Genomic DNA, 26,250 nt, shown 5'->3' with positions numbered 1-26,250 from the left:
ACCAGTAGCCAGGTTAGCCTTGGTGAGGGGAAGTCCAAGTTGCTGAAACCCGCAAATACTCTGTATTTCTGCCTCCACGCGCACTTCGTTCATGAGATCACTAGGCGCCATTGGAGTGCCTGTGGGAAGATGTGGGCTGGCATGCAAAGGCTAGGTTTGCCTTTTCGCCCCAGAATTGAGCACTTCCTCTGCAGTGGAGACCTTTGGTGGGTATTCATGAAGAACCAAATATCCTCATACTCTAGAGGATCCGATCTGAGAGAGCCTCTGAATGCCTCTTCCCCAAACATCTTCGTCACCATCGGCCTTGCAGTCATGATCCTTCCCAGTCTGCCGAGCTAAACCATCAGCTACTGACCAGTACAGGTGACATACGCACCTGAGGCCGTGTCTCCTTTCAGACAAAGTGGTCAACAGGATGAAATGCTAAGAATTCTGCCTACTGGAAAGTTCTCCTCAGTTGTTGTTCAGGGCCAGCCTTGAGTTGGGCTAGAGGGTTGTGGCGTCCACTTGTGGCTGCTGCCACCACCTTGTGCAGGTTGTCTGGTCAGTCCCCTGGACTCAGCGAGCATCCCTGGGTCAGAAATGCAGGCTGAGGAAGAGTGGCCGCGTGGGAGAACCGAGCACACCATGCAATCTGTTGTGTCCTCAACTTCTGCTCAAGCCCAGTCCTATACAGAAAACCGCCACTTGATCACGAGAAGCCATATAATTTGGTAATTAAACATGTGGACTTTGGGGCCAGAGGGTCTAGGTTCAAACCAAGCTCTGCTACTTAGGAGCTAAATGACTAGGGGGCAAATCGCTTATCCTCCCTATCAGTTTTCTCGGCTGAAGTAGGGATAATAGCAATAATAACAGAACTGCCTCCCAGAACTGCGGTGAAGATGAAAGGAAATGTTACAAGTCAAGTGCACGGAACAGAGCCTGGCGCATTGTACACACACACTAAACGTTCGCTGACTTTATGGTGTGGTGGATCAGATGACCCCGAGCTGACAACGGGCACCTGTCGCTTGTCACCTAACGGCTCATCATGAGGCTGCTGTAGTTATTAGTGCCAAGCAAAAACCAAGACTGGCCTCTCGAAAGGAGAAGAGTTATATGCCACAGAGTTCCCGGCTGGGCAGCAAAACCCTGGAGGCCTGTGCTCCGCTTCGCCTTCCCGGACGTGCCTAAGCTCCATGCGGCAGCCCCATCGGCCACAGGTGTTTCAAGTACACTGGACTCACTGGCTCGGAGGACAGAGCTTCCTGGACCAGCTACAAGCCTCCTCTTGCTTCAGGCTGCACTCAAAGCTGGCAGCCTCTCAGCTCACTGAAGAAATGAGCTGAAACAGCACATCTAAATCTGGCCTTCAAACTCCAAAGACAAGTGCAAGTAGCACCCCATTATATATTATTCCCAACGCCCAGATCTAGTACCTGTAAGTAACTTCAAGAGCATAGATACTAATAAAAGTATGTCAATAACTAGAGAGTGATACATTTTTTAGTTTTATTACCTTTGTTATTAATGTAATTTATTTAATTGTAAGTATATTTAACTTTTAATAATGACTGTGTTTACCAACCAGCTCACGAAATTCCTGAAAATTTCTCACTGACTTTTATGATCTGGTACAAACTGTCTCTAGCACATTACTGATGGCAAGATTCAAGGCTAGGAAAGATATTAGGGGTGAAGAATGAAGAGAAGTGACTACCCCAACCACCTGCCAGATTATTTCTACAAAGGTCATTACAGAGTCTTCGTGCAGGGTGAGAAAAGCCTCACACATGGGGGATAGGGAGGATTTGTCTGACGAGGAAGGCTGCGTTAGTTTGGGTCTGCCAAGGAGCAGATGGCAACATGGGATCAGAAGTTCAAGAGATTTCCTGGGCGAGGGGGCAGGAGAACATAGGGAGAGCCTTTAGATGATGATTCCTGTGTGACGCCTGTGGAAGGAGAGAGCGAAGGAAGGAGGATTGGGGGAGGAATTGAGCTGCAGCACAATTCAGATAAAGGTTTGGCAGGGCCAATGGGGAGTCTTCAAGGCAAAGTTGCCAGAAGGTGGATTCTCGCATCTTGCCAGAACGGGCCTGCCTTGGTTCTTCATGTGCTCCGTCATTGGTTGGGTGCAGCCTGGGAGCGAGCCTCAGTGCAAGGCTGGGCAGCCACTGAGTGTCAGTCAGCCATACTCCGTGCAGCAGGAGATCTGAATGGTGTATTTCCATAGGCTTGGGAGCTCAGGGAGCGAGAAGCCATCTGAATCTTTCCATGGGTTCACATTTCCTCATTCAGGGTCACACTCTTTCCCGAGGAATGCTCTATCTTCACAAAAGAGATCTGGCAAAGCTGTGAATTCAAATGATATTTTAGTTAACAAATTAAAAGGGTCAATCCCCTCCCCCCCATTTCAGTTCAACAGCTGCAAGGCATGAAATTCCTTTAGGAAGTCCTTCAAAGAGTCCCTGATTTGAGGGGGTCTGTGTTTGTTTTTAAAAAGTCCACAAATTATTTGATGCTCCTCTCTTCAAAATGTGGTGTGTAACTCCTTTCCCCCTGAGCATGGGCTGTGTCTAGACTTGATTTTTAGCAGTAGAATGTGGAAGAAGTAATGGTGTGTGATTTCTGAGACTAAATCATAAAAGACATTGTTCTCGCTTGGATCATTGCTCTGGGAAAGACTAGCTGTTATGTTGTGAGGACACCCATCCTACCTATGGAAAGACCCACATGGAAAGGAATGGAAGTCTTCTGCAAACAGTCATGTGAATGAGCCATCTTGGAAGTGGATCTTCCAGCCCCATGAAGACTTCAGATGAGACTGGAAGCTCTACCGACATCCTGATTCTGATTCTGAGCCACAGCCACCCAACTAAGTTGCTTCTGAATTCCTGACTCTAATGATTCTTGTTTTAAGCCATTAAGTTTAGGGATTGTTATGCAGCAATAGATGAATAATACAGATTTTCATGCCTGGAAGTGGGTTGCAGCTATGACAAGAACCGGACCTGTGGAAGGGAGCAGGAAGACTGGGTAGCGGGTTGAAGCTAGAAGAGCTCTGAGGACAGTGTTAGCGAAGGTTGAAGAGCTTTGAAGAAACTGTTAGCAGAAACCTCATGCACTTTGAGGAGCCGGTGAGTAAAGGCTTGCAGGAAAATGAAGTAAACACTTTGGAAATTGGGAGAAATGGTCTCCTTGTTATGTAATAGCAGGAAGTGTAGCCACAGTCGCCTGAAGTAACGTGGGAAGTAGAGAGGGTACCTAACGAACTGGGTGCTGTAACTAAGGAGATTTTTATACAGAGTGTTGACGGTACTGAAGATACTGCTTCTTGCCGCTTACAGTAAAATTCAAGAGGACATAGATAAGCTGAAATCAGGACAGTTAAACAAAAAGGACCCAGGACTTTATGGTTTTGAAAATTCCTAGCCTCTCAGATGACAAATGATGTTTAAATTAAGAAATGATTTGTAGCAAAGATCAAGTCAAAAAGACACAGAAAAGGATACTTCCAGGAAAACCTGGTCTAAAGATGAATCCAAGGATTTAATTGTTAAATCTGTTGTTACGACGTCAGCGAGATTGGAGGTGATGCTCTGAGTACCCTTCAGGCAGACAAAAGTCCTACTGAAATTTTTGAAGTTGTCTCACAGATTCTTTTGGTCAAACATTAGGGCTTCTAAGAAACTGAAGGATGTTGATTGTCAGGAGAATCTCAAGAAAGACAAGATCTTATCTTGAAGAGTAAGTGGGTCTGCGGTGTGGACCCAATAAGATTCACAGGAGACCTGCAAAGTTTTTTGAAGAATTGAATTGGCATCAACACTGCCAGCTTGGAGAATGAAGAGAAGTGGCTACCCCAACCGCCTGCCAGATTATTTCCAGGAAGGTCATTACAGAGTCTTCGTGCAGGGGGAGAAAAGCCTCACACACGGGGGATAGGGAGGATTTGTCTGACGAAGAAGGCTGCGTTAGTTTGGGTCTGCCAAGGAGCAGATGGCAACATGGGATTAGAAGTTCAAGAGATTTCCTGGGAAAAGGAGCAGGAGAACATAGGGAGAGCCTTTAGATGATGATTCCTGTGTGACGCCTGGGGGAGGAGAGAGGGAAGGAAGGAGGATTGGGGGAGGAAGAATCTCGAGCTGCAGCACAATTCAGGTAAAGTTTTGGCCGGGCCAAACTGTTTAAGATTCCCTCTCTGCCCTCCGCCTCCTAACCCCCAAAGTGTGCACGCTCTCAAAAAATAAAAAAATAATAAACAAAATTTACAGATCTCAATTAACCTTACTCTTTAGTCTCCTTGCTACTTAAACTGAGGTCCACAAATCAGCAGGGTCAGTATGAACTGCAGCTTAGTAGAAAAGCAGAGCCTCAGGCCCCAGCCCAGATTTACTGACTAAGAATCTGCATTTAGCAGATTTAAGTTTGAGAAGCCCTAGTTCAGAGCTATGATCCTCACATGTCTGTGTAAGGCCCTTCTCTGGTTATGTATTCATTCCCCTTTTATTCCAACGCCCATTCCTATCCTTTTGCCCACCAAAGTCACTCTCTTTCATCTGTTTAAATACTCGATCTTAAATATGCATGTGTTTTTGAAACTGTAGTGTTGAATGTGTCATTCCAACTTACAGAAATGTTATTGTACTAGAACTCTTATTGTTTCTTACCTTTTGTCACCCTCATGGATTTAAGGTTTAATTATGTTGCAATGTGTAGATCTAGTTCATTGGTCTAACTACTGTGTAGTATTTCATAGTCATCCACCATGTTTTACTTAGCTATTTCCCTACGATGGGCAGCTAGGTGGACTTGAACTTACTGTTGCCCCAAATAACACTGTGTGTCCCCTTATTGTCTTATGCAAAATTTTCCCTGGGCCAAACGTGTTCAGGAGTGGGATTACTGGGTCTTGGGGTATATGCGTACTTAAATTTCACAAAATTCTTCCAGATTGTTCTCTAGGTTGTTTCTACTTGTTTATTCTCATCGGCAACGTCACATCTTCTTTTAATATTTGGATGTAAAATGGTATAATATCATTGTTTTAATTTGCATTTATCTGTTTACCAGTGAATTTGAGTATTTCTGCACCTTTCTGCTAACCGTTCATTTATTCAACTAAAAATTACTGTGAGTGCCTTTTCTGTTCTAGGCACTGTTCTAGGCCCAAGGGAAAAGCACCCCCTATTCATTTTACATTGGAGCTTATGTTTTTGTTTTCAATTTTTGGCAATTTGTCGGAGTTCATTATAGATCTACATATTAATCCCTTGTCAGTTTTAGTGACACCAAAATCTCCCCATCTGGATCTGTCTGCTAACTTTCTCTATGACATCCTTCAATGATCAGCCTTGTTTTGATAAGGTCGAAATATTTTGGCCTCCTATATTATGCAATATCACGGTGATAGTCTCCTGGATTTTGTTCTATTAGCTATTAGTGGTTTTTGTAGTTCTGTAGTAGTTTTACCACTTACAGATAGTGCTTTAGTCCATCTGGAGTCCACCCTTGTATGTGTACAAAGTAGTCATCGAACTTTTTTTTAATACAGTGAGCTAGATTTCCCCAACACAGATTTCCCTTTTCTCTAAAGGCCGCATCAGGAGAGATCTCAGCATTGAGTCTATTCTGGAACTAAGATGAGTCAGAGGTTTGCAAACATTTGCAGTTAGAAAATGTCCCCGCGAAATCTGAAACTGGGCAGCTCCCATGTGACTGCTTTGCAGGTTTGGCTTGTGGTTCGTGTTCTGGGGAGCAGCAGGGGCCAGGGGCTTGACAGCAGTGGACAGGTGCTGGTGGCGGTGAGTACGTTTCCCTCAGGAGCAGAGAGCTGGCAGAGAGAGCGATTACAAATGAGGAACAAGGCTGAAATTCATCGTAAATGTTGGAATACCCCCCAGAGGCGTTCTCTGGTGTCCCACATCCACATCCCCACACTCACTTCTAAAATGTATGCTGTGAAATTTGGACATGGTTTAATAGCCCGCCGTGAGGACTCAGCGTAGCTAGAGTTTCAGAGCCTGCGTCCTGGGAGGTCAGAATACTGGACATGGTTTGGACATGTGAAATTTGGACATGGTTTAATAGCCCGCCGTGAGGACTCAGCGTAGCTAGAGTTTCAGAGCCTGCGTCCTGGGAGGTCAGAATACTGGGTTCAAATTCCAGGTCAAGTCACTCATCAGCTTTGTGACCTCGAGTAGCTTAGTTCTCTCAGGGCATTACACGAGATCATCCTTATAAAGCACTTAGCCTAGTGCCAGTATACACGAGGTAGTCAATGAAAAAAAGACAATAAAAAGGCCTATTAACTTTGCATTCCAGGGAATACACAGAATAAATGAACTCTGGCCCTCGAGGAATTTATGATCTAATATGAGGATGAGATAAACTACAAAAAGAATTATACCAACACAGAAAACCTTTTATTTTGTTCTAAGACGGTTACAATATGTAATTCTTTTCTTTGAAGTTAGCGGATGTATCAGTTTGAGGGCTGGGGGCTGGGAAATGGAATGTGGACGGGGGTTAGGTTTCATGGAAGTTAAGTGGCTTCTAGGAAATCTCTAGACCAATGAGTGAAGGTTCCAGCAGAAGAGTCCCAATCTGGCTGGAGGGCGGATCGATGGTAAGAGAATGGCCTGGAGTGGTCCTTGGGGCTGTGTCACAGAGACCTTGAAGGCTCAAGTGGGGTTGAATTTAATCTGGTGCACCCAGGAGACGCCCTGCGGGGAGCCCGGTTTAGGATTAAGTCTGGAGTGGTTGCAGAGTGGAGGATCACAGACACAGGGGAGGGAGGTGCAGACAGTTAGGTGGGGTCTGAGTGGGGGCACCAGGGCCCTGGAAGGTCAGGAAAGGGAACAAAGCAGAGGCCCAGGACCGAAGAATCAACACGATGCAGAAGGGACACGTGTCCCAATAGGTGATCTCTTCTCCCAGCGGCAATTTCCTCTGCTTTCCCTCCAACCTCAGCGGGACCTCCTTTCTCTCCCTCAGTTGATGACGTCATTCTCCGCCTCCTTTGTACCTCAAAATGTTTCTTATGTTCATTCTTTCCTCTTTGCATGCCTGTTTCCTCTCCTTCACCGCGAGCCAGCCCTTCCCCTCGTGCTCTGGAGCCACGGCTTCCTCTCCCCTTCCGAAATTCCCAGGCAGCATCTCCTCTTCTCACATCTTCAGGTGTGGTCTTAACCTTAAAGCTAACACTGCCAGTTACTTTACCAGCAAAATGGGTTTATTTGGGAATAGTGGAGAATCGCAGCGTGAAACAATCAAGGGCCAGCAAAACCAGGGCCCAGTCTGAAGAACAAAGCAGAGGAACACACTTTTACAGAGGAAAAGGGGGCCGTTGGGGGGGTCTATTAACACCAAAAAGTCCACTGGAGGAAACTGGGAGGTGGAAGTATAATGGCTTTTCATTGGCTGAGTTGTGACAGTCTCTCATTGGCTGGACTGTTGCTGCGGAAGGAGAAACATTTCTCCCCACCTGCTGGGCCAGTGCAGAAGGGGCTCAAGTAGAATTAGCACTGGGTCCTTGTCTTCTGTTAGGGCCGCAAACCACCGCCGCTGGTAGGCTGAGAGCGCTCCCCTTCTCTCCTCCCGACTCCATTTTAAAGGAGGTTTCCTTTTGTTAATTTTCAGTCTTCGCTGGCTCTCTCCTTCTTACAAACATGCCCAGGTAGGTCTTTCTTGGTCTGAAAGAACTTCCTTTGGACCTTGTTCTGATCTTAACTTCTATTTCTCTCCTACCCTTTACCAACAGATTTCTTGAGAGAAGGCTAACTCAGTGTCGGACTTCATTGTCTTGCCACGTTTATACTTCAGCCTTCCAAAATTGAACGCGCACCCGCACAACTTCTGAAGTCCCCGATGACCTCGTACAGGTCAGATCCAACCATTTCTTTTAAATCCCTTATCCTCTTAAACCCTGCTGAGCGACACCCTGTTCTCCCCTCCCCACCACCTTCTTGCACTGACTTTGGAAACAAGGCTCCCTATTCTTTCTGTTCCCTAACTTTTTCTTCCCATCCTGTTTAATCATTGGGCCCTACAAACAAAGCTGCTTTTAATTGTTTTGTCTTCATCCTTCCACACAAGGACGGAGGAATCTTTTCTTGCATGAAGTTAAAGAAAAAAATAATGTTACATAAAAGTATACATATATAAATAGATATAAATATTAACATTATATATAAGTAAAAATAAATATAAATGTAAGTGGTCTTTAAAAGTCCATTGTTAAATGGTGCTGGGAAAATTGGACAGCTATATGCAAAAGAATGAAACTTGACCACTCTTTCACACCATACACAAAGATAAACTCCAAATGGATGAAAGACCTCGATGTGAGACTGGAATCCATCAAAATCCTAGAGGAGAACATAGGCTGTAACCTCTTTGACCTCAGCCACAGCAACTTCTTTCATGACACGTCTCCAAAGGCAAGAGAAACAGAAGAAAAAATGAACTTGTGGGACTTCATCAAGATAAAAAGTTTCTGCACAGCAAAGGAAACAGTCATCGAAACAAAGAGGCAGCCCACGGAATGGGAGAAGGTATTTGCAAATGAAACTACAGATAAAAGATTGGCTTCCAAGATCTATAAAGAACTTCTCAAACTCAATACACGAGAAACAAATAATCAAATCAAAAAATGGGCAGAAGATATGAACAGACACTTTTCCAATGAAGACATACAAATGGCTAACACACACATGAAAAGATGTTCAACATCATTAGCCATCAGGGAAATTCAAATCAAAACCACATTGAGATACCACCTTACACCAGTTAGAATGGCAAAAATTGACAAGGCAAGAAACAACAAATGTTGGAGAGGATGTGGAGAAAGGGGATCCCTCTTACACTGTTGGTGGGAATGCAAGTTGGTACAGCCACTTTGGAAAACAGTGTGGAGGTCCCTCAAAAAATTAAAAATAGAGCCACCCTATGACCCAGCAATTGCACTACTGGGTATTTACCCCAGAGATACAGACGTAGTGAAGAGAAGGGCCATATGCACCGCAATGTTCATAGCAGCATTGTCCACAATAGCTAAATCGTGGAAGGAGCCGAGATGCCCTTCAACAGACGAATGGATAAAGAAGATGTGGTCCATATATACAATGGAGTATTACTCAGCCATCAGAAAGAACAATTACCCAACATTTGCTGCAACATGGACGGGACTGGAGGAGATTATGCTAAGTGAAATAAGTCAAGCAGAGAAAGACAATTATCATATGGTTTCACTCATTTATGGAACATAAGAAATAACAGGGAGATTGGTAGGAGAAGGAAGGGAAGAATGAAGGGGGGTAAACAGAAGGGGGAATGAACCACGAGAGACTATGGACTCTGGGAAACAAACTGAGGGCTTCAGAGGGGAGAGGGGCGGGGGACTGGGATAGGTCAGTGATGGGTATTAAGGAGGGCACGTATTGCATGGTGCACTGGGTGTTATACGCAAGTAATGAATCATGGAACATTACATCAAAAACTAAGGATGTACTGTATGGTGACTAACATAACATAATAAAAAATTTTTAAAAAGTCCATTGTTGACTCCCTAATATGTATATAGATGCATATTAGATATCCATATCTATATCTATCTATTTATACTCTAATAGAATAGTAATCAGTTAGAAAATGGGCACTACATTATGACCCCTAAAATATAAATACATAATAGCAATATAAGTAGCAATAGGGAGGCAGCTTTCCAATCTGTTTGAAATTATGCTAATGGGTGAGCCGCAGTTTTTCCCTTTGTAACATGACTCTCTACCACAGATTTCACTGCCACCTCTCTGGGAGGAATTTCCAATCTCTCTCATTAAACAGCATGCCCCCAGCTCCAGCTTCTTGCTATTGCCTCAAGTGTAACACATCCCAGCAGAATGCATCATCTTCCTCCTGTTTCTACTGAATCTGCCTTCCCTTCCTTTTTTGTTTCTGTCTTCCTAGGCTCTAAGGACTTCAATATAAAGGCAACACTATTTGCAACTGTATAGTGATAAACAAGGTATAGTTAGTGCGGTAAGACTTCCAAGAAATATGGTGGTGAGCGGAGTATTGCTTTTTTTTTTCTTTAAAGCAGCAACACAGAAATCAAGGAGTCAACATTTAAGTTTAGAGAAGCCAAAAGGAAGGCCAAATAAATAATGTTCTTTTAAAATGTTGCATGAGAAATCTGATACAACTTAAAAAGAATTCTGATGGGTGGAAAGAACTGCATCATTTACTGGTTACATTTTTAATAAATAGCAATTGAAGACAACAATAAACCTTTACTAAGAACCTTCTAGTTATTAGAAATGGATAGTGGGACTTGCTTTCCATGATTTTACAGATCCTCTGGGATTTCATTTGTGAGCACATTGATAAAGAAGCTTTGATCGATGCAGCAGCTCACAAGGTTATCACCGAGGAAATAAAAAGAAAATGTTCAAGAATTTTCACACTATTTATAAAATCACTCTATTGGCTTTAGAGTTTGTAAAATTCAAGGACATCCTATGCCCTTGTCCTATGACATCGAGCTTTCCTTTGACAAGAGGAGATAGAATAATTCTAAAATTTTCTACAAAATTCTGCCACTCTTAAAAAATTAGATCTATGATAGTCTTACGACTTAACAAATTAGTAAGAGTCCATGAGAATGTTATTTATTTTTTTTTAAAGATTTTATTTATTTATTTGACAGAGAGAGAGAGACAGCCAGCGAGAGAGGGAACACAAGCAGGGGGAGTGGGAGAGGAAGAAGCAGGCTCCTAGCGGAGGAGCCCGATGTGGGGCTCGATCCCATAACGCCGGGATCACGCCCTGAGCCGAAGGCAGACGCTTAACGACTGAGCCACCCAGGTGCCCCAAAGAGGTCTTTAAAAAGTTCATCATTGACTTCCTAATTAGTTTAAGACATGAAACCTACTTGACCCCCCAAAAAAGGTAGCATCTACATTGTGCTAAAGAACGCAGCTAGAACCTGTATGAAGAAGATGGCATTAAGCTCTAGCCTGGGAATACATGGAGCTGTTAATCCGTTCACTCATCCTGTACTTTTTGAGGGACCACTCTGGGAATGTTCTAGGTACCAGGAATTCTGCAGAAAACAAAGGACAACAAACCCTCCTTTCAGGTAGTTTATCTGAAGATAAAGAAATCAAGCAGAACAGATCATGGATTTCGCAGTGTATTAGAAGTGATGCCCTAGGGCGCTTGGGGGGCTCAGTCAGTTAATCTCAGGGCTTCGGCTCAGGTCATGATCCCAGGGTGCTGGGATCAACACCCACATCAGGCTCTCTGCTCAGCGAGGAGTCTGCTTCTCCCTCTCCCTCTGCCCCTCCCCCAGTTTGTGCACTCTCTTGCTCACTCGCTCTCACATAAATAAAATCTTAAAAAAAAAAAAAGTGATGCCCTAAATACTATGCAGAAAAATAAAGCAACGAAAGTTATAGGGAGGAGGGGGTTGTAATTAAAATTGGGAATATCAGGGCAGGGCTCCCAGGGCAGAGGAGCCTTGTGCAAACACCTGTAGAGGATGAGGGAGAAAGGATAGCTGTCTGGATGGTGTCTGCAGACTCATCCACTCATCCTTCGGGGCCCAAGACAAGCCCCCCAATTTCCCTGCTTATTGAAATTGCCACCTACCAACGTGGAGTGGTTTGCCTCCGTCTCCAGTTTCTCCCTGTGCTCCCCACCTAGGGCCGGCCTCAGAGCGCACCCGAGAAGCTCCCGAGGGGGTTGCGAACCAACAAGGTCTTTTGTCATGAGCCACAGAGCAACTGGAGGGTCCTGCACAAAGGCTCAGAGGACGTTTTTTTTTTTTTTTTTTTAAAGATTTTATTTATTTATTTGACAGAGATAGAGACAGCCAGCGAGAGAGGGAACACAAGCAGGGGGAGTGGGAGAGGAAGAAGCAGGCTCATAGCGGAGGAGCCTGATGTGGGGCTCGATCCCATAACGCCGGGATCACGCCCTGAGCCGAAGGCAGACGCTTTAACCGCTGTGCCACCCAGGCGCCCCCAGAGGACGTTTTAAGGATCGTTCCGACGTCTGCTTTGAAAGTAGCCTGCAGGGTCTCCAGGGTGGAAGCAGGGAGAGCAGAGGGGGGTGAAGGCAGTAATCCAAGTGAGACATGCTGGTGGCAGGCCAGGGCGTCACAGCAGAGAATTAGAGTTCTTAATGTAGTATTTTGAAGAAAGAGTGCCAGCGTGCTACCTACTGCCTACTGTGAGAGGGGAAGAAAAGGAGAGCCGAGGACGACTCCCAAGTTGTTGGTGTTCCCGCCCAGGGAAGGGATGTGGTTGCCACTTCCTCCGAGAGGAGGTAGGCGGGGAAGGCAGCGGATCTGGGGAGAAGATAGGGAGTCAGACCCCAGTGAGCTGGGTTTGACTGTCAGCGTCCAGGAAGAGAGGCCCAGTCCCGTCCCCCCACCCTCCCTCTCCCCCTCAGGATTGTAGGAGTTTGACCCGAGGGAGGCTCCAACCGGCCCTCCAGGAACTCGGTCGCGGGCTGCTGTGCGGGCACGTGGGGCACATTGGAACGGTTTCTTTTTACCAGAAGGACCCATTTTACTCCCTATTCCCGGGCGGTATTTGCCAGCTGTGGCCTTAGCAGCTGGGTGTAGAAATGCGGTTCAAGCGAGAGGCTCTGGCTGCGGATACAAACGTGGGAATTACCACTTTGAAGCCGGTGTGTGAAGCCATCAGATCAACAGAGGAGTGAATTGAGAAGACAACGCGTGTAATTCTTAGCCCCCATGGTGGTTGGTTTGTGAGGATCAAATGAAACACATTACCCGGCACACAGTGCTTAACAAAGAGGGTTGCTATTTTGATTAACAAACCCATCTGTAGGAGCTTGTCGCCGTGCAGCGTCCAGTCCACACAAGAAGGCACGCATTTTGCAACAACCACACACCCCAACTAGAGGTCGAGGAAGAAGCAACGGCTGGATGTGGTTGAGATGACTGGCCCGATAGATGGATGGGTCTCAGACCAATCCTTTCATTTTACCAGGGGGTGGCGGAGGCTGGGGGAAGCTCGGCGCAGCTAACTGGCGGCCGAAAAGGCTTTCCCCGCCCGCGGTCCGCTGTGCTCCACGCCTGCCCCACCCGACCCGGCCGGTACCCCTCCCGCCAGAGCCCCAGCCCCGCGGTCCCCGACGCCCGTCGGCCTCTCCCGCGTCTAAGTTCCTGGAAGCCCCCGGGTCCGGCCGGCCGCGCCGCGGCTGAGAGCTGCGGGCGGGAGGCGCCGAGGTGCGCGGCGCAGGCCGAAGCGGGACCGGGCCTCACGGGCAGCGGCGGCGAGGAGGAAGGGCGGCGGGGCAGGGCCCGGCGGGCGCGCGGCAGCTGTGCGCGCTCGGGCTCTCCCCGCGCGCGGGCCACACGTGGAACGGAGCACCCGGGCACCCCCCGGCCACGGGCGGGGGCGGCAATGACCATGCTGCAAAGGAGGGCGCTCGAGTCCCCGCCCGGCCGGAGCCTGGGGCTGCAGCCCCGGGGCGGGAAGTGGGGCGGGGCTGGGAAAGTTGAGTATTAGTCGCCGAGGGCTGGGCTCCGCGCAGGAGCGCCGGCCGCCGGGACCGTAGAAGGCTGGGGCGGGCGGGGTAGGTGTGGCTCTGCCTGCGCGACCCGAACCCCCGTCCCGGTCGCCGTCGTCTCCCGTAGCTGCAGCCTCTCAGCCATGGGCACCGTCTGGTCCGCCCTGCTGGTCGGAGGGGGCCTGGCCGGAGCGATTTTCGTGTGGCTGCTGCGGGACACGGGGAAGGAGAGCGACGCGGAGCAGAAGGACGCCCCTCTTGGGGAGGCTGCGGCTCCGGGAGGCGATCAGGGTGGCGGCGGGGGACTGAGCCCTGGACCTTCCAGGCGGGAGCTGGTCACCAAACCAGGTATTCTTCCTTCCACGTCTCGAGGGCAGATCTGCCAGGGGGCTTTGAAGTTCACCGAGGGAGGACAAAAACCCACCTGGAGTTTTTCTCGCGGCCCCTTCCCGCGGACTAGCCTCCCCTGCCCCGGGCAAGACCCTCCCCACGCCGCGCCTTTTCCCCGGCTGGTGCGCACGCGCCGGGCAGGCCCCGGAGGTTCCCTGCCCCACCGTCCGAGGGCAGCGCCCGGCTGTCTCTGCGCCCGGCGCCCGCCGGGAGGACCTGTCCGGCCCCTGGGGGGGGGGGGGGGGATGGGCCCCGGCGCTTGGCGCAGTGCGGGCGGCTGCAGCGGCGGCGCCCCTTCCGGGCCTTCCAAAGGGAGTGCTTAGGGTCAGGGGGATCCTACAAACCCTCTTCAGTCTCCCACCGAGCAGGGACACTTTCTCAGTCCCAACCCCATAGCCTCACGTTCTCCCATCCCTCACCCCTTGGAAGAGCTGGGTTTGGGAACACCCAGGCTGTGAGCACCTCCCGCTATCTGGACGCTTCTGTTAGGAAGGCAAAGTTCAGATTTGACTCTGGCCATGAAGGCCTCAGCTGAAGCCTTAGGGCTGTATGCTGGCCGCCCGTTTCAGAGCTATGGGCCCTGACAGCGCAGGGTCGTCCAATACCCCGGGACCTACCTAATAGGGGACCCGACTCCGATGAGAACGGACATCCAGGTTTATGTGTGTACATGTTAGCGACTGTGTACTAGCCAAAGTAAGAGCACTGGCAGAACACCTTAGCTTCCAGGGCCCGCCCTTGGCTAGCTGCCCATGCCTGGACTCCAGCCGAACGGTGAAAATGACATCTGGGAACTTTATTTTTAGTGGAGTCTGTGTTCGCGTGTAGCCATTTGAAAATCTGCCTCTGTGCTTTTCCTGATTGGTTTGGGATGAGCAGAGAGCTCATTTATCTTCTGAAAGCCTCACGTTTTACGTTGGAAGAGTGGGAATTCAGGGTAATATTTATGTCTCACAACTCCACCATTAAAAAGATAAAATTAAACAAGGCCAGCCGCCAACCCCAAGAGAAAATCCCCATCTATGCTGATTGTATGACTTTGGAGATTTCGATCTTGTAGGGAGCTATTCGGACTGTCGGTGAGATGGCCAAGAAGGAAACTGAGACTTTAGGGAGCTTGGATTGTGCGCTGTAAGCATATTTAAAAAAAAAAGTGTACAATGGGAGGGGCTGTCAAAAGTCTACCTTTTGTAGAAGAGGTTCCTGCGGCATATGGGGTTGGCAAGAGGAAACCAACCCTCTCCCCCCGCCATTACCCCAACTCTTGCCCAGTGATTCACTGCTGTCCTTTGTGTCCCCCACAGCGACAGCAGCTGGGGATCTGTCCACATCTGTGAGAGCGGGTCCCCGGTCTGCACGCAGCTCCTAGGCGTACAAGTGTACTCTTGGGGTGTGTGGGGTAGCCGTGCGGGTGTTTGCCCCACAGGTGGGACAGCATGTTTTGATGATAGAAGCCAAACAACATGGCTGCACGTCAGCATGGCCTGGACTGCAGAGATCGAGGACCAGGGCAGGGTTACAAGGCTGCCTCTAGAACTTGCCACTTCGTTTACACTCTTGCGTGGGCACCCTGATGTGCCTTTTATTGCTGGATATACATGCATATTCTTAGAGAACACTGTGGGTTCAGTTAGTGTCTGAACTCCGTAATTAAGTCGAGATGGATTTTGTGAACTGCAGATAGATTAAGTGGTAAAGTCTTCAATAACTAAACCTATTTTTTCAGCCTTTTTTCTCACAAGAATTGCCTAACACTATTACATTTTCCCTTTTGTTTTTTAGAGCATCTTCAAGAAAGCAATGGATGTTTGGTTTCAGAGACCAAAGGCCATGGTAACCTGCAGGAAGCAGCATGGAGACCGCAGAGTCCTTCTGGAAAAGACAGTGATTGTGACGGTTCAAGAGAGCATGTTCCTTCTGGACGGTTTCCACACACAGAATCTCTAGCTGCATCTGGTAACTCTCGGGGTTACTCCGAAGTTTCAAGAAATGAAAGCCTTGAATCTCCTATAGGAGAATGGGGATTCCAGAAAGGACAAGAGACACTTGCTAAAGTAGCTTCCTGTCTTGCAGAAAAGTTGTATTCTAGCAACCTGGTCATTGACAGAGGCAAAGAAGTGAGCCTTGCACAGTTGAGCAATCAGGACCGGGCTGACAATGAGGACTGGGAAGTGGTGTCCACGCACTCATCTTGGGGAGATGTTGGTTTGGGTGGCAGTCTTGAGGCTCCAGTGTTAAGCCCAAACCAGGGACTGGACTGTGGCAGAAACACTGTTATGGAACCAAGAGGTCAGGAAGTGGATGTGAAACAAAACAAGATAGTAGGGGTGTCTTCAGGGTCTCAGCGAGTCAGTGTCCGGTTCCAGGTCCATTATATCACAAGCACTGATACGCAATTCGTTGCAATAACTGGAGACCATGAGAGTCTTGGGAGGTGGAAGACCTACATCATACTCCAGCGTAGCAAGGATGGGTTCTGGTTTCGTTCTGTGCCCCTGCCCGCAGACACGGTGGTGGAATGGAAGTTCGTGCTGGTAGACAGTGGGGAGATTACCCGCTGGGAGGAATGCAGCAATAGGTTCCTTGACACTGGCCGCGAGGATAAAGTGGTTCAGAAGTGGTGGGGGATTCACTGATTCAGTTTTTCGAAGTACTGGAGAGGCTGTTGCAGAATCTGGAAAAGGCTAAGTTTATGGAGCACACTGAATAATTTTTAAATAAAGGAAGCAGAGCTCCAAATTTAGCCATCGGAGTTGTTTCAAACTTGCCAGTGGCTTTTGTCTAATGTGCAGGAATATATATATATATATGTAGGTAATGCTTTCAGTGAGCATGGCCTTTGTTTCCCGTGGCATTGATGGGTGGAGTTTTGCTGATCCATCATTACTTCGGGCCTTGGTCCGCTAGGGGTGGGACTTGGCCAAGCCTCAGGTGCGGACTGGCCAGGACGCACACAAACCAGCCAGCTGCGCGGGGTTGAGGCTTGAGCCTCTGGGTGATCCTTAAGCCCAGGGAGTGGAGCAAGCCTCATTCAAAAAGTGCTGCTTTCCTGTTGGTACGACTGGAGAAACTCTCTCCTTACTACACGCACACTTTATTTAAAAATAATTAATGCCATATGCAACTGTGATCAGAAATATCTGGTAGCAAATATGATTAACAAGGATGTGAAGACTTCCCAGTGGGTTTTTTTTGTTTTGTTTTTGCTTGATTTTACCTGCTATGGTTTGAAGGTAGCAAGTAAGTCTTTGTCTTAATGATGGCAAACTGGTGTAGAAACAAGGGGCCTAGTCAGAGTCGGTCACTGGGAGGAGCTGGAGAGGAGAGGGAATGGGAATGGGATTAAGGTGTAGGCTGAGCGAGGTGTCCTGAGTGATGCTCTTAGAGGCCTAGGAGGTCCAGGTACAGCCTGACTGCAGGGAGGGACCCAGCCGTCATTAACCTCTAGGGCCTTTGTGGGACTGTCTCTCCCCGTGCCTCTCCTCTCTCACGGGTCTGGACTGACAGATGGACTGTTCCATAGCAGTCATTTCTCCTGCCCTCTCCTTTCAGACCAGTAGCTATCTTGGGTAACAAAATTGTAACAGGACAGTGATATGGAAAGTACATCTTTGTTCTGAGAAGAAATAAGACATTTAAACTTTATTATAACTGAACAAATAAAATCTGAGTTTTAATATCTTTACTAATGTCTGAATTACTTGTCTAAACCTTAGTACCATAATAGCTTAGATGTAAAATAAAATACCAATATTTTCCTCCACTAATAACAGACATGTAGAAAAAAGCAAGCATCAAGAGGCAAGAGGGATCCATTTTTCTCCTCTCTTTGGAGAACACATTTTAGAATGTTTTAAAAAAAAACTTTACTTTTGTTTGGAAGGACATTATGCATGCCTATCCTTGAATTTTTATATGTTAAAACAACTTGTAATAAGTATAACATCTTTTGATGAAACACAGTGTTTAATCCTGGTTTCAGGTGGTCTTTGCTGAAAAGAGCATAAACCCAATGGAAAATAGTATTAGGAAGTACTTAAAAGAACATGACAGTTTCTGGCTCACAGCACTTGTATGTTAAATTCACATATTCCTTTTATATTCTTCAGAATGAATTCTACCAGTAAGGTCTTCATAGGGCATTTACTGTTACTCCACAGTGTGCCCAACATTTCTATTAGGTAAAATTAAAGGTTAAACAATTTACAATAAAAGTTTCTTTCAAGTTCTTTCACTAGCAATTTTATCATTACCTGATGAAATAAAAATTAATCTTTCAGTAAAACCAATTGATGTAGAGATACATATAATATTAAGCTTTGTATTTAAAAAAAATTGTTGTCAAATTGGACACACTAGAGTGTTAACGCTGCCACTTAGAGGAGAAACGCCGTGGGTGTTTCTGGCAGAAGGCGGCTCTCCTTGCAGACTGTCACCCAGGCTGCTTCCGCCCCGGGGCTCTGCCATCCCCTAGGACCTCACGGTCCCCAGCTCATGGAAGAGGAAATGAAGTGCAGAAAGACACAAAGGCTTACTAAAACTTCTGGCCCGAGAATGCCACGTACTGCCCTCCCTGCCCGCGAGTGTTCAGTGAGAGCGGTCAGCAGATGTGCAGGGAGGCAGGGCTGGGAGAGAGCCTCGGGCAGGGCGGCCGTGCCTCAGGGGCATCTGTACCGGGCAACACGAGTGTGGACTTTTCTGGACAGCTACCCTTCTGCCACACTGTCCTGTTGTCTCTGGCACAAAGACCAGAAACACTGATTAGAGGGCTGGAACTTTCACACCCCCCCCCTCAGAAGGGGGTAGCAGATTAAGCTCTATAGAAGGAGACTGGATGAGCTTCTGGGCTGGCAAACCCTTGGCAAACACGTCTAGGTCCTTCCTGGGAGGGTGATGTGCCCTGAGAGGGCATGAAAGCTTCATGTACCAGAACATCCTACTTTGCCCCGTGCATCTCTTACATTTGGTTGTTCCTGAGCTGTTTCCTTGGAAATAAATTGGTTATAGTAAGTAAAGCACTTTCCTGAGTTCTGTGATCTGTTCTAGCAAATTAGTGAAATTGAGGAGGGGTTGTGGGGAGCTCCAATTTATAGCCAGTTAGTTAGAAGGACAAGTGGCCCAGGATGGGCAACTGCATCTGAAGTGGGGGGCAGGCTTGTGGGACTGAACTCTTAAACCTGGACAATCTGATGATAACGCCAGGTAGTTAGTGTTAGAATTAAATGGACTCCTAGGACACCTAGCTGGTGTCCACAGAGAATTGGTTATTTCTGAATCTAAGAAAATCTAATCAAGGCAGACTGAATCCATTCAAACCAGAAGTTACCCATTGGCTGAAGAACGCATTTTCCCCTTTCTTTGTAATTATTAATATGTAAAAGAGAAGCCTTTGCAAAAGTTTTGATTGGGGCCCCAATGTTCTGTTACCTGATGACATTCATTGATAAAGACGGAACAGTGAGTTCAGGGTCACAAAAGGAATCCGTTAGTACGCTGGAGTCTGTCCTTTTGTTCTGGGCATTATACCACATACTATACTTGCATGTGAAGTTTTTTTTAAAGCCAAAAAGAATAAGTATTGCCTAAGCACCGGTAACGATAATAAAAACACATAATTATTCCAGCACATTAGTCTTAGCCCAATTACCTTATAAGGTATGCATTTCTTACGTGTAGCTAGAACGGTTTAAAGTTTTACTGTGACAGCATTCAAGAATAGTTTATTTCAAAATAGAGTTTACAGGACAGGGTATTTTTATTAAATTTTCACATAAAAAGAAAAAAGTACACAGGGCACTAATTAAAAGCAACACCACAATTAATTGGGCCTCATCCCTCTGTAAAGAAGAGGCAAGCAATGTATCATTTTAGTAACATTTTTTCCTGGTCTTTCACTTTCTGTATCCTCTTTTCTTGATTTCTGATCATTGAAGACATTGCTGAAAATGTTGATAAAACAAAGTTAGATTAGCAACGGCTCCTCTGGCTTTAAATTCTATAGTGTGCTTCTTAAAGGTCAGTTTGCTGCCATAGAATAGATACATTCTGAGCTCAGGAAGGTCTTAAACATTTTAAAGTAGCATATTTTTGAAAAGACTGATGTTAAAGAGCTAAGGGTGAATCTTCACTCTTGCAGTTGTTTTGGACGAGCATAACTGTCAGAGAAGTAGTGCGTGCTAACTGTAAATGACTGGAGCCCCTCAGAAGGGCGCAAAGAGGGATGAAGGTGAAGGTCAGTATTTGTCTCTGCCCTTCCATCTGCTGAACTCCCCTCAGAGGTCATCACGGAAAAGAGTGCTGCATGCACGCGCACACACACACTTTGCTTTACACAGATGGAAATATGTGGTGTAAGTTGTTCTGTGGCTCGCTTTATTCACTTAAAAAAATGTCAACATGTTTCCAGTTCAGCTCATGTTTTGTTACGGCTGCACAGTAGTCCACGATATGGATGTACCAACAGGTTAGTAAAGGACATTTTAAAAGGTTGATTTCTCGTGCTTGACTATGGAATGAGTAAGTCATGGGGACGACAGGTACAGCACAGGGACTATAGTCAATGGTATTCTAATCGCGTTATGTGGTGGGTGACAGGTGGCAGTAACACTTGTGGTGAGCACAGCATGAAGTATAGAGAAGCTGAATCACTATGTTGTACACCCGAAACTAACGTAACATTGTCAACTACACTTCAGGAGAAAAAGTTGCTTTCTCAGTGCAGAGGATCACAGGGGAAGGGAGGGAAAACGGAATGTGAAGTCATCAGAGAGGGAGAAAAACCACGAGAGACTCTTAAGGAAACAAACTGAGGGTTGCTGGAGGGAAGGTCGGTGGGGGGATGGGGTAACCGGGTGATGTGATGAGTACTGGCTGTTATAGGTAACTGATGGATGGTTGAACACTACATCTGAAACTAATGATGTACTTACTATATGTTGCTAATTGGATTTAAATGAAAAAGTTGCTTTCTTATTTTCACTTATAAACAATGCTATTTGTCAGCAGGCTTTTGTGTGTTTGTACAATTTTTTCTTGAATTAATTGCTATAAGTAGAGTTTCTGGGCCAAAGCATTATGTACAATTTAAATTTTGATAAATGCTCCCAAAATTCTCTCCAAAATATCTGTTCCATAATTTCCAAGAGACATTCCATCCAGACAATGCATCAAATAAAAAGGTCTTTTTATTTTTTAAACAGATACAACATGTCTCCCATTTGGATTATTACATTATTACACTGAGTATATACTCAGAAATGAAGTAAAAATGTGAATAAAAATGGAGCCAATAAGATAAAGCATCCGTTAAAAAAAATCACAATAAACTTAAAATCAAATGTTTTTCTTGATGTATATACACAGGGATCTGGGATTATCAGAAGGGGTTTGGACTTTTCCCTAATAACAATTTGGTATAGTCTTCGCATATTAAACAAAATGTGGTCTTTGGAATTGGCAACTGCAGAGATCAAGCCCCAGGTCTACTACTCTTGTGTGACTTAGAACTTACCGACTGCTTGTGATGTGACCTTCAGTTTCCTCTTTTTCAAATGACCTGATATTAGTACCCACCTCCCAGTGTTGTTGGGGGGCTCACATAAAGAAAACGTAAGTCAAGCACAGAGTACAGGGCCTGGCACATAGCTGGTAAATGCTCAATAAATACTAGATAGCCACTGTTATTATTAAAAGGTTAAATTTACTTGAGAAGGAACTGTTCTTAGAAAAGTATTTATTATCTTTCATCTAGCAACTTATATTCCCTAGAGATGGAAAGATGGGCTAAGAATAACAAGCATACTCCAAAATTATTTCTGACAAAGGCTCCTGGATTCATGAATTTATACCAGAAAAGCATAAAACATGATAGCCCTCCCAAATCCATGGAACATATCCATAATCTCCCACATCCGTGGGAACACCCACCTAGAACTCACGCCCCAAAAGTTGCCTCCCATGTGCAGAGTACGACACTTTCTCAAATAGCTTTAGTACATTTAAAAGTAGTTTCTGTTTTTATTTAGTGATTCACTGGGTGGCACAGTCTCTTCTAGCCTATGCTACTTTAAATCCTGTGTAAGGTGAACTAAGGTTATTTTGTCTACTAGCTATCAACTGCAATCTTATCTTGGCTACTGTCATACAGATGCTTGCGTACAGACCTCCCAGGGACAGGAAAGATAGCGTGTGGGACTACAGTGTGTCCTACTGAGGGATGGTCAGCAGTGTTCTCATCCCTATTAGACGACAGAGTAGTGCGGGGCTTTGGGGGCCTGCCCGGGGCCACACAAAGAATTCAGGGGTTAGTCATGGCTAAGACCTTCATATTCTGCCTAAGGGTTCTGAATTGCTTATTCCATACCGTCTCCAGCGGGTCTATAGATAGGAACTTAACCTGAAGGGAAGGTGAGTGTTCTTTTGAGCAAGGAAGCACTCTCTGAAATGTACACAGTACCTTGGTTCTTCATCTGTAAATCTTCTACCAGAGTTTGCAAGCTTTCCAGTCTGTTCTGAAGCTTCCTGCATGTTTTTCCTGTTGTTTCTATTGGCTGAGACTGTGAAGCTATTAGAAAATTGCTTAGATGTGATAGTAAAAGTCTATTTGGTATTTTAGAAATCTTCCAATTACAGGTTAAACAACCTTTCCTTTAAAATAATGGAAACTTTAAAACACTATTTAAAAATAAAAAAGTGTTTTATCTAAATACTGCAATACTAGCTTATTTGTTTCCAACCAATGTGATTATTATTTAACTACATAGTATTAAATGGGATGAGTGAGAGGAATACTTTCAATTTAATGATACATTCTGCATTATAAATGACAGCTTTTCACACCAAACCTGAGTAGCTCCGTTAACTTAGGGTTTGGAAGAGCAAGATTTAATACTGACACTGGCAACAATTTTGAATGTGCATGAGACCAAGTGCCCATGTTAGTGGCTGTGCTCTGAGTGAGATCAGTGTTATATGGTGGGAGGGGGGTGCAGATGCTGACATGGCCACAGTGAGCCTAGAATGAATGCAGTGGTGGCAGGTGAAGGGGGCTAGAAGCATGTCAGCTAAACTCTAATAAGTGTGCTAAGTTTTGCCAATCTCTAAAAAGATTGATTGGCAATCTTCAAGTTTAAATTTGATCTTAGCCCCTGACTTGCTGTATAATCTTGAAAATATTTTTTGGTGGTTCATTTTCCGATCAAAAAAACACCCTTTTCCGTACAGATATTAGTATTAAAGGCAAATCATCTAAGAATTATTTTAGTTCAAGAGGATGAAAAACAGTTACTCAGAGAGATAACTTTCACATAAATAATATATGGTGTGTGATGAATATCTGACAACAGAAAAAAATGCCACGCTCATATGTGATCACAAATTCACCATGAGGTGACCAGAAGCCTTGTTCCACTCCTGCAAGAGTCACTGCTCTAATAGTTAAAGACTTTGCTGCTCTATAAAGTTTTTAAAAATACGAAAGGATAACTTAGAAATGTAAGAGAGGAAGGAGGACAAAATGCAGAAAAAAGATGGTAAAAAAGAAAGTGTATTAAAATCTGTGATTAGGTTGTGATTTTCATATTTGGGGGGAATCTAGAAACGTATGAGGCAGAGAATTTCTAAAGACTAAGAACTGACTGACCAGTAATGCCACAATTGGCCTAGTTTATCCCTTGTCAGAGGGAATGATGCCAGACAGCACTGGGGTTGTCTGCGTTGCTGTCATATATGGTAAAAACATATCAAGTTCAATTCGACATGTACATACATGTATCTAATGTCCACTTATTTGTCATGCACTTACATCTAAATTAAACCATTTTTTTATCTGTCTTAGCAAATAATAAATGAACTTAAAATTTAAAAAATGAGAACATTTTGACAAGTTTGTATGATAGATACTTGCACTTACAAAGGTGGAGACTGAAGAGAGCCATGGTTTTAGAGAATGTAAGTAAGAAAAATCACAGCATTTAAAAAAAAGATCTTATAGTTAAATAGGGGGAAAAGTTCATTACTCATGTCAGAGAAAGAAAGTATTCACATATGATATTATTTATTAAGGAGAGAGAGAGTGTGTGTGTGTGCGTGTGCACACGCATGCACGCACAATAGTTATTTTATTTAGATAAGACTCACTAAAGCTACACAGCATCATAAGAACACCATGTAAAATCTTATTAATTCTGATTATGGAAAAGAACGTTCAATTCAACAGAGTAGGAAATCAATTATTCTCATCAGTGATACCAGATCATTCTTACCTTTAACAGAATCAGGTGAATGAACAGGTTTGGTGGATCTATATTGTGATGTGGAACCTACGGAATCTTCCACCGAACTAGTTAGGAGTGAGTGAACTGGAGACTTCTTAGGAGAAGAATGGAATGAACGAGAAGCTGAATTTTTCACAGATGGACTTGCTAAAATTTGGCAAGAACAAAAGTAAGAGGACAGAATTAATTGAAAATAGTATATTCACCTCTAAAAAAGTCAAACTTTCATGAGAAAATGTTCTTAGTGATGGGGGTGAGGGGATGTTCTGATAAATACCCAAGGCTTTGGGCTAGACCTGCAAAGGAATAAGACCCGCCCTTGGGGATCCTGAGGTCCAGCTTCAAATTATCTTAATTCCTGATTGGAATAAATTGATCTGGGATTATGGTGTTCTTAGCTGTCTACCAGAAGCAAATATGAATGCTATCTGGAAGAGGGTAACCTCATTCCAGGCTTCAAACTATTTGCGTAATTTTTCAAATATATCTATTATACAATAAGAATAACCAGGCACAGAAGGGGACAAAATGACATGGCAGAAAACCAAGAGAAAAAATACAGATCATAGATACAAATAATAGATATAGACCCACAAGGTCTGGATAATGGAGGCCCAGAAAACCACGGAGTTAAGCAGCATTATTCCAAACGCCAAACAGGCTCTTCTTACATAAAGAAAACCATACCTGGACATATCAATAAAAACTGCTAAAAAAAAAAATCCTCCAAAAACAAACCAAAGACAAAAACAATCCTAAAGCTGCCAAAAGGGCAAAAAAGACAGATTACATTTAAATGAGTAACAACTGAACTTAGAGCTGACTTCATAGTAGAAACAATGGAAGCCAGAAAACAATGGAATATTTTCAAAGTGAAGAAAAAAGGTCAACCTGAAATTCTATACTCAACAAAAATATTCTCCAAAAGTGAGGATGAAATAAAGACAACTGCAGAAAAACAGAAACCGAGAGAATGTATCACCAGCAGACTTCCATTTAAGGAAAAATTACAGGCATAAGAGTAAAATGATACCAGCTAAAAACTGTAAATATGTGAGTATATCTAAATGGATATTAACTGTACAAAACAATGCAAATAATCCACTGCGGTATCACCTTTATAAACAAAATACATATGTGACAACAATTGTATGTAATTGGAAAGGATAGTGAATGGAGTTAACATGCTCCAAAGTACTCCCAATGCAGGCAATAAAGTAAAAGCACTCATTTATCTTAATCTAATAAGGCAAGGATATATCTTGTATTCTCTTGGGTAATTATTAAAATAACAGTAAAAACATGTAAGTGAAGTAAACCTGAAAACATTAACTTCAAATAAATCTCTTTTTCTTTGAAATATTAGTTTTAAAAGATTTCTCACAAGTTAAAGGTTATTTAAAAATTAAGAATTTGCATTTATTTTATTTAAAACTTTGTTCTGATTTTAGATATAGATTGATAATTTTCTATAAAAACAAGAAAACCCGGAAACTTATCTTTCTCCTATCTCTTTCACCTCACACTTCAGTTTTCCCTATTTACATTATTACTGTCCAGATTTATAGTTAAACTTCTGTTGAATAACTATCCTTTTCAGTTTCATTCTTTTCCATTCATTTTATTCTCTTCTATAGGAAGACCCATCATCCCTTCCAAATCCAATATAGTCTCTGTAATTATTTTTCATCTTTCTTTTTGCGTAATTTTCTCTAGGAGGGCCATCAAGTCTGTGTGATTTCAGTCATGCCTATCCTGTTTATATTTTCCCCAGGGCTTTCCCCTGTAATGTTTCATTTTTCTCTTCCATTTCTCATCTGTTATGCCATTTCACTTTTCAACAGATTCTGTTATCTTTCAATTTCTTCCTGACCTCCTTATTTTACAGACAGGATTATACGTCTTTGGAAATGATAAAGACAACCATCTGTCTCCATCCTTCTTTTTCTTTTCATCCATTCAGTATTTATTGAGCACCCACCCTGCGCCTGAGATGGAGCAGGAAACCAAACAATTGAAGACACTTGCCCTGGTGCAGCTTTTGTCTAGCAGGTGA

General features: G+C 44.6%; 2 protein-coding genes across 8 annotated transcripts in view; one reads left to right on the top strand and one right to left on the bottom strand.

Moving 5' to 3' along the window:
- Window positions 1–13,507: 13,507 nt before the first annotated feature.
- Window positions 13,508–17,605, top strand: STBD1 (starch binding domain 1). The gene is made up of 2 exons (XM_045790022.2): window positions 13,508–13,878; window positions 15,703–17,605. The coding sequence occupies exons 1-2, from the start codon at window positions 13,674–13,676 to the stop codon at window positions 16,554–16,556; spliced, it is 1,059 nt and encodes a 352-aa protein (XP_045645978.1). The 5' UTR covers window positions 13,508–13,673; the 3' UTR covers window positions 16,557–17,605.
- Window positions 17,606–19,651: 2,046 nt separating this feature from the next.
- Window positions 19,652–26,250, bottom strand: part of CCDC158 (coiled-coil domain containing 158) — an 88,370-nt gene continuing 81,771 nt past the window's right edge. For 6 of the 7 annotated variants that reach the window (XM_045789970.2, XM_045789987.2, XM_045790016.2 and 3 more), the window contains 3 exons: window positions 24,183–24,341; window positions 22,376–22,483; window positions 19,652–19,859 (listed from right to left, as the gene is read on the bottom strand). In XM_045789970.2, the coding sequence (XP_045645926.1) occupies window positions 19,783–19,859; window positions 22,376–22,483; window positions 24,183–24,341 (344 nt within the window). In that variant the 3' untranslated portion in view covers window positions 19,652–19,782. The remainder of the gene's footprint in view (window positions 19,860–22,375; window positions 22,484–24,182; window positions 24,342–26,250) is intronic. The other variant, XM_045790007.2, reaches the window with a different exon arrangement.

Source organism: Ursus americanus, chromosome 8, assembly GCF_024610735.1.
Source record: "Ursus americanus isolate L20-20 chromosome 8, mUrsAme1.1.p, whole genome shotgun sequence".
Taxonomy (NCBI): Eukaryota; Metazoa; Chordata; class Mammalia; order Carnivora; family Ursidae; genus Ursus; species Ursus americanus.
Note: the sequence above shows the minus strand (reverse complement) of the source record. Positions and strands in the feature narration are given on the sequence as shown.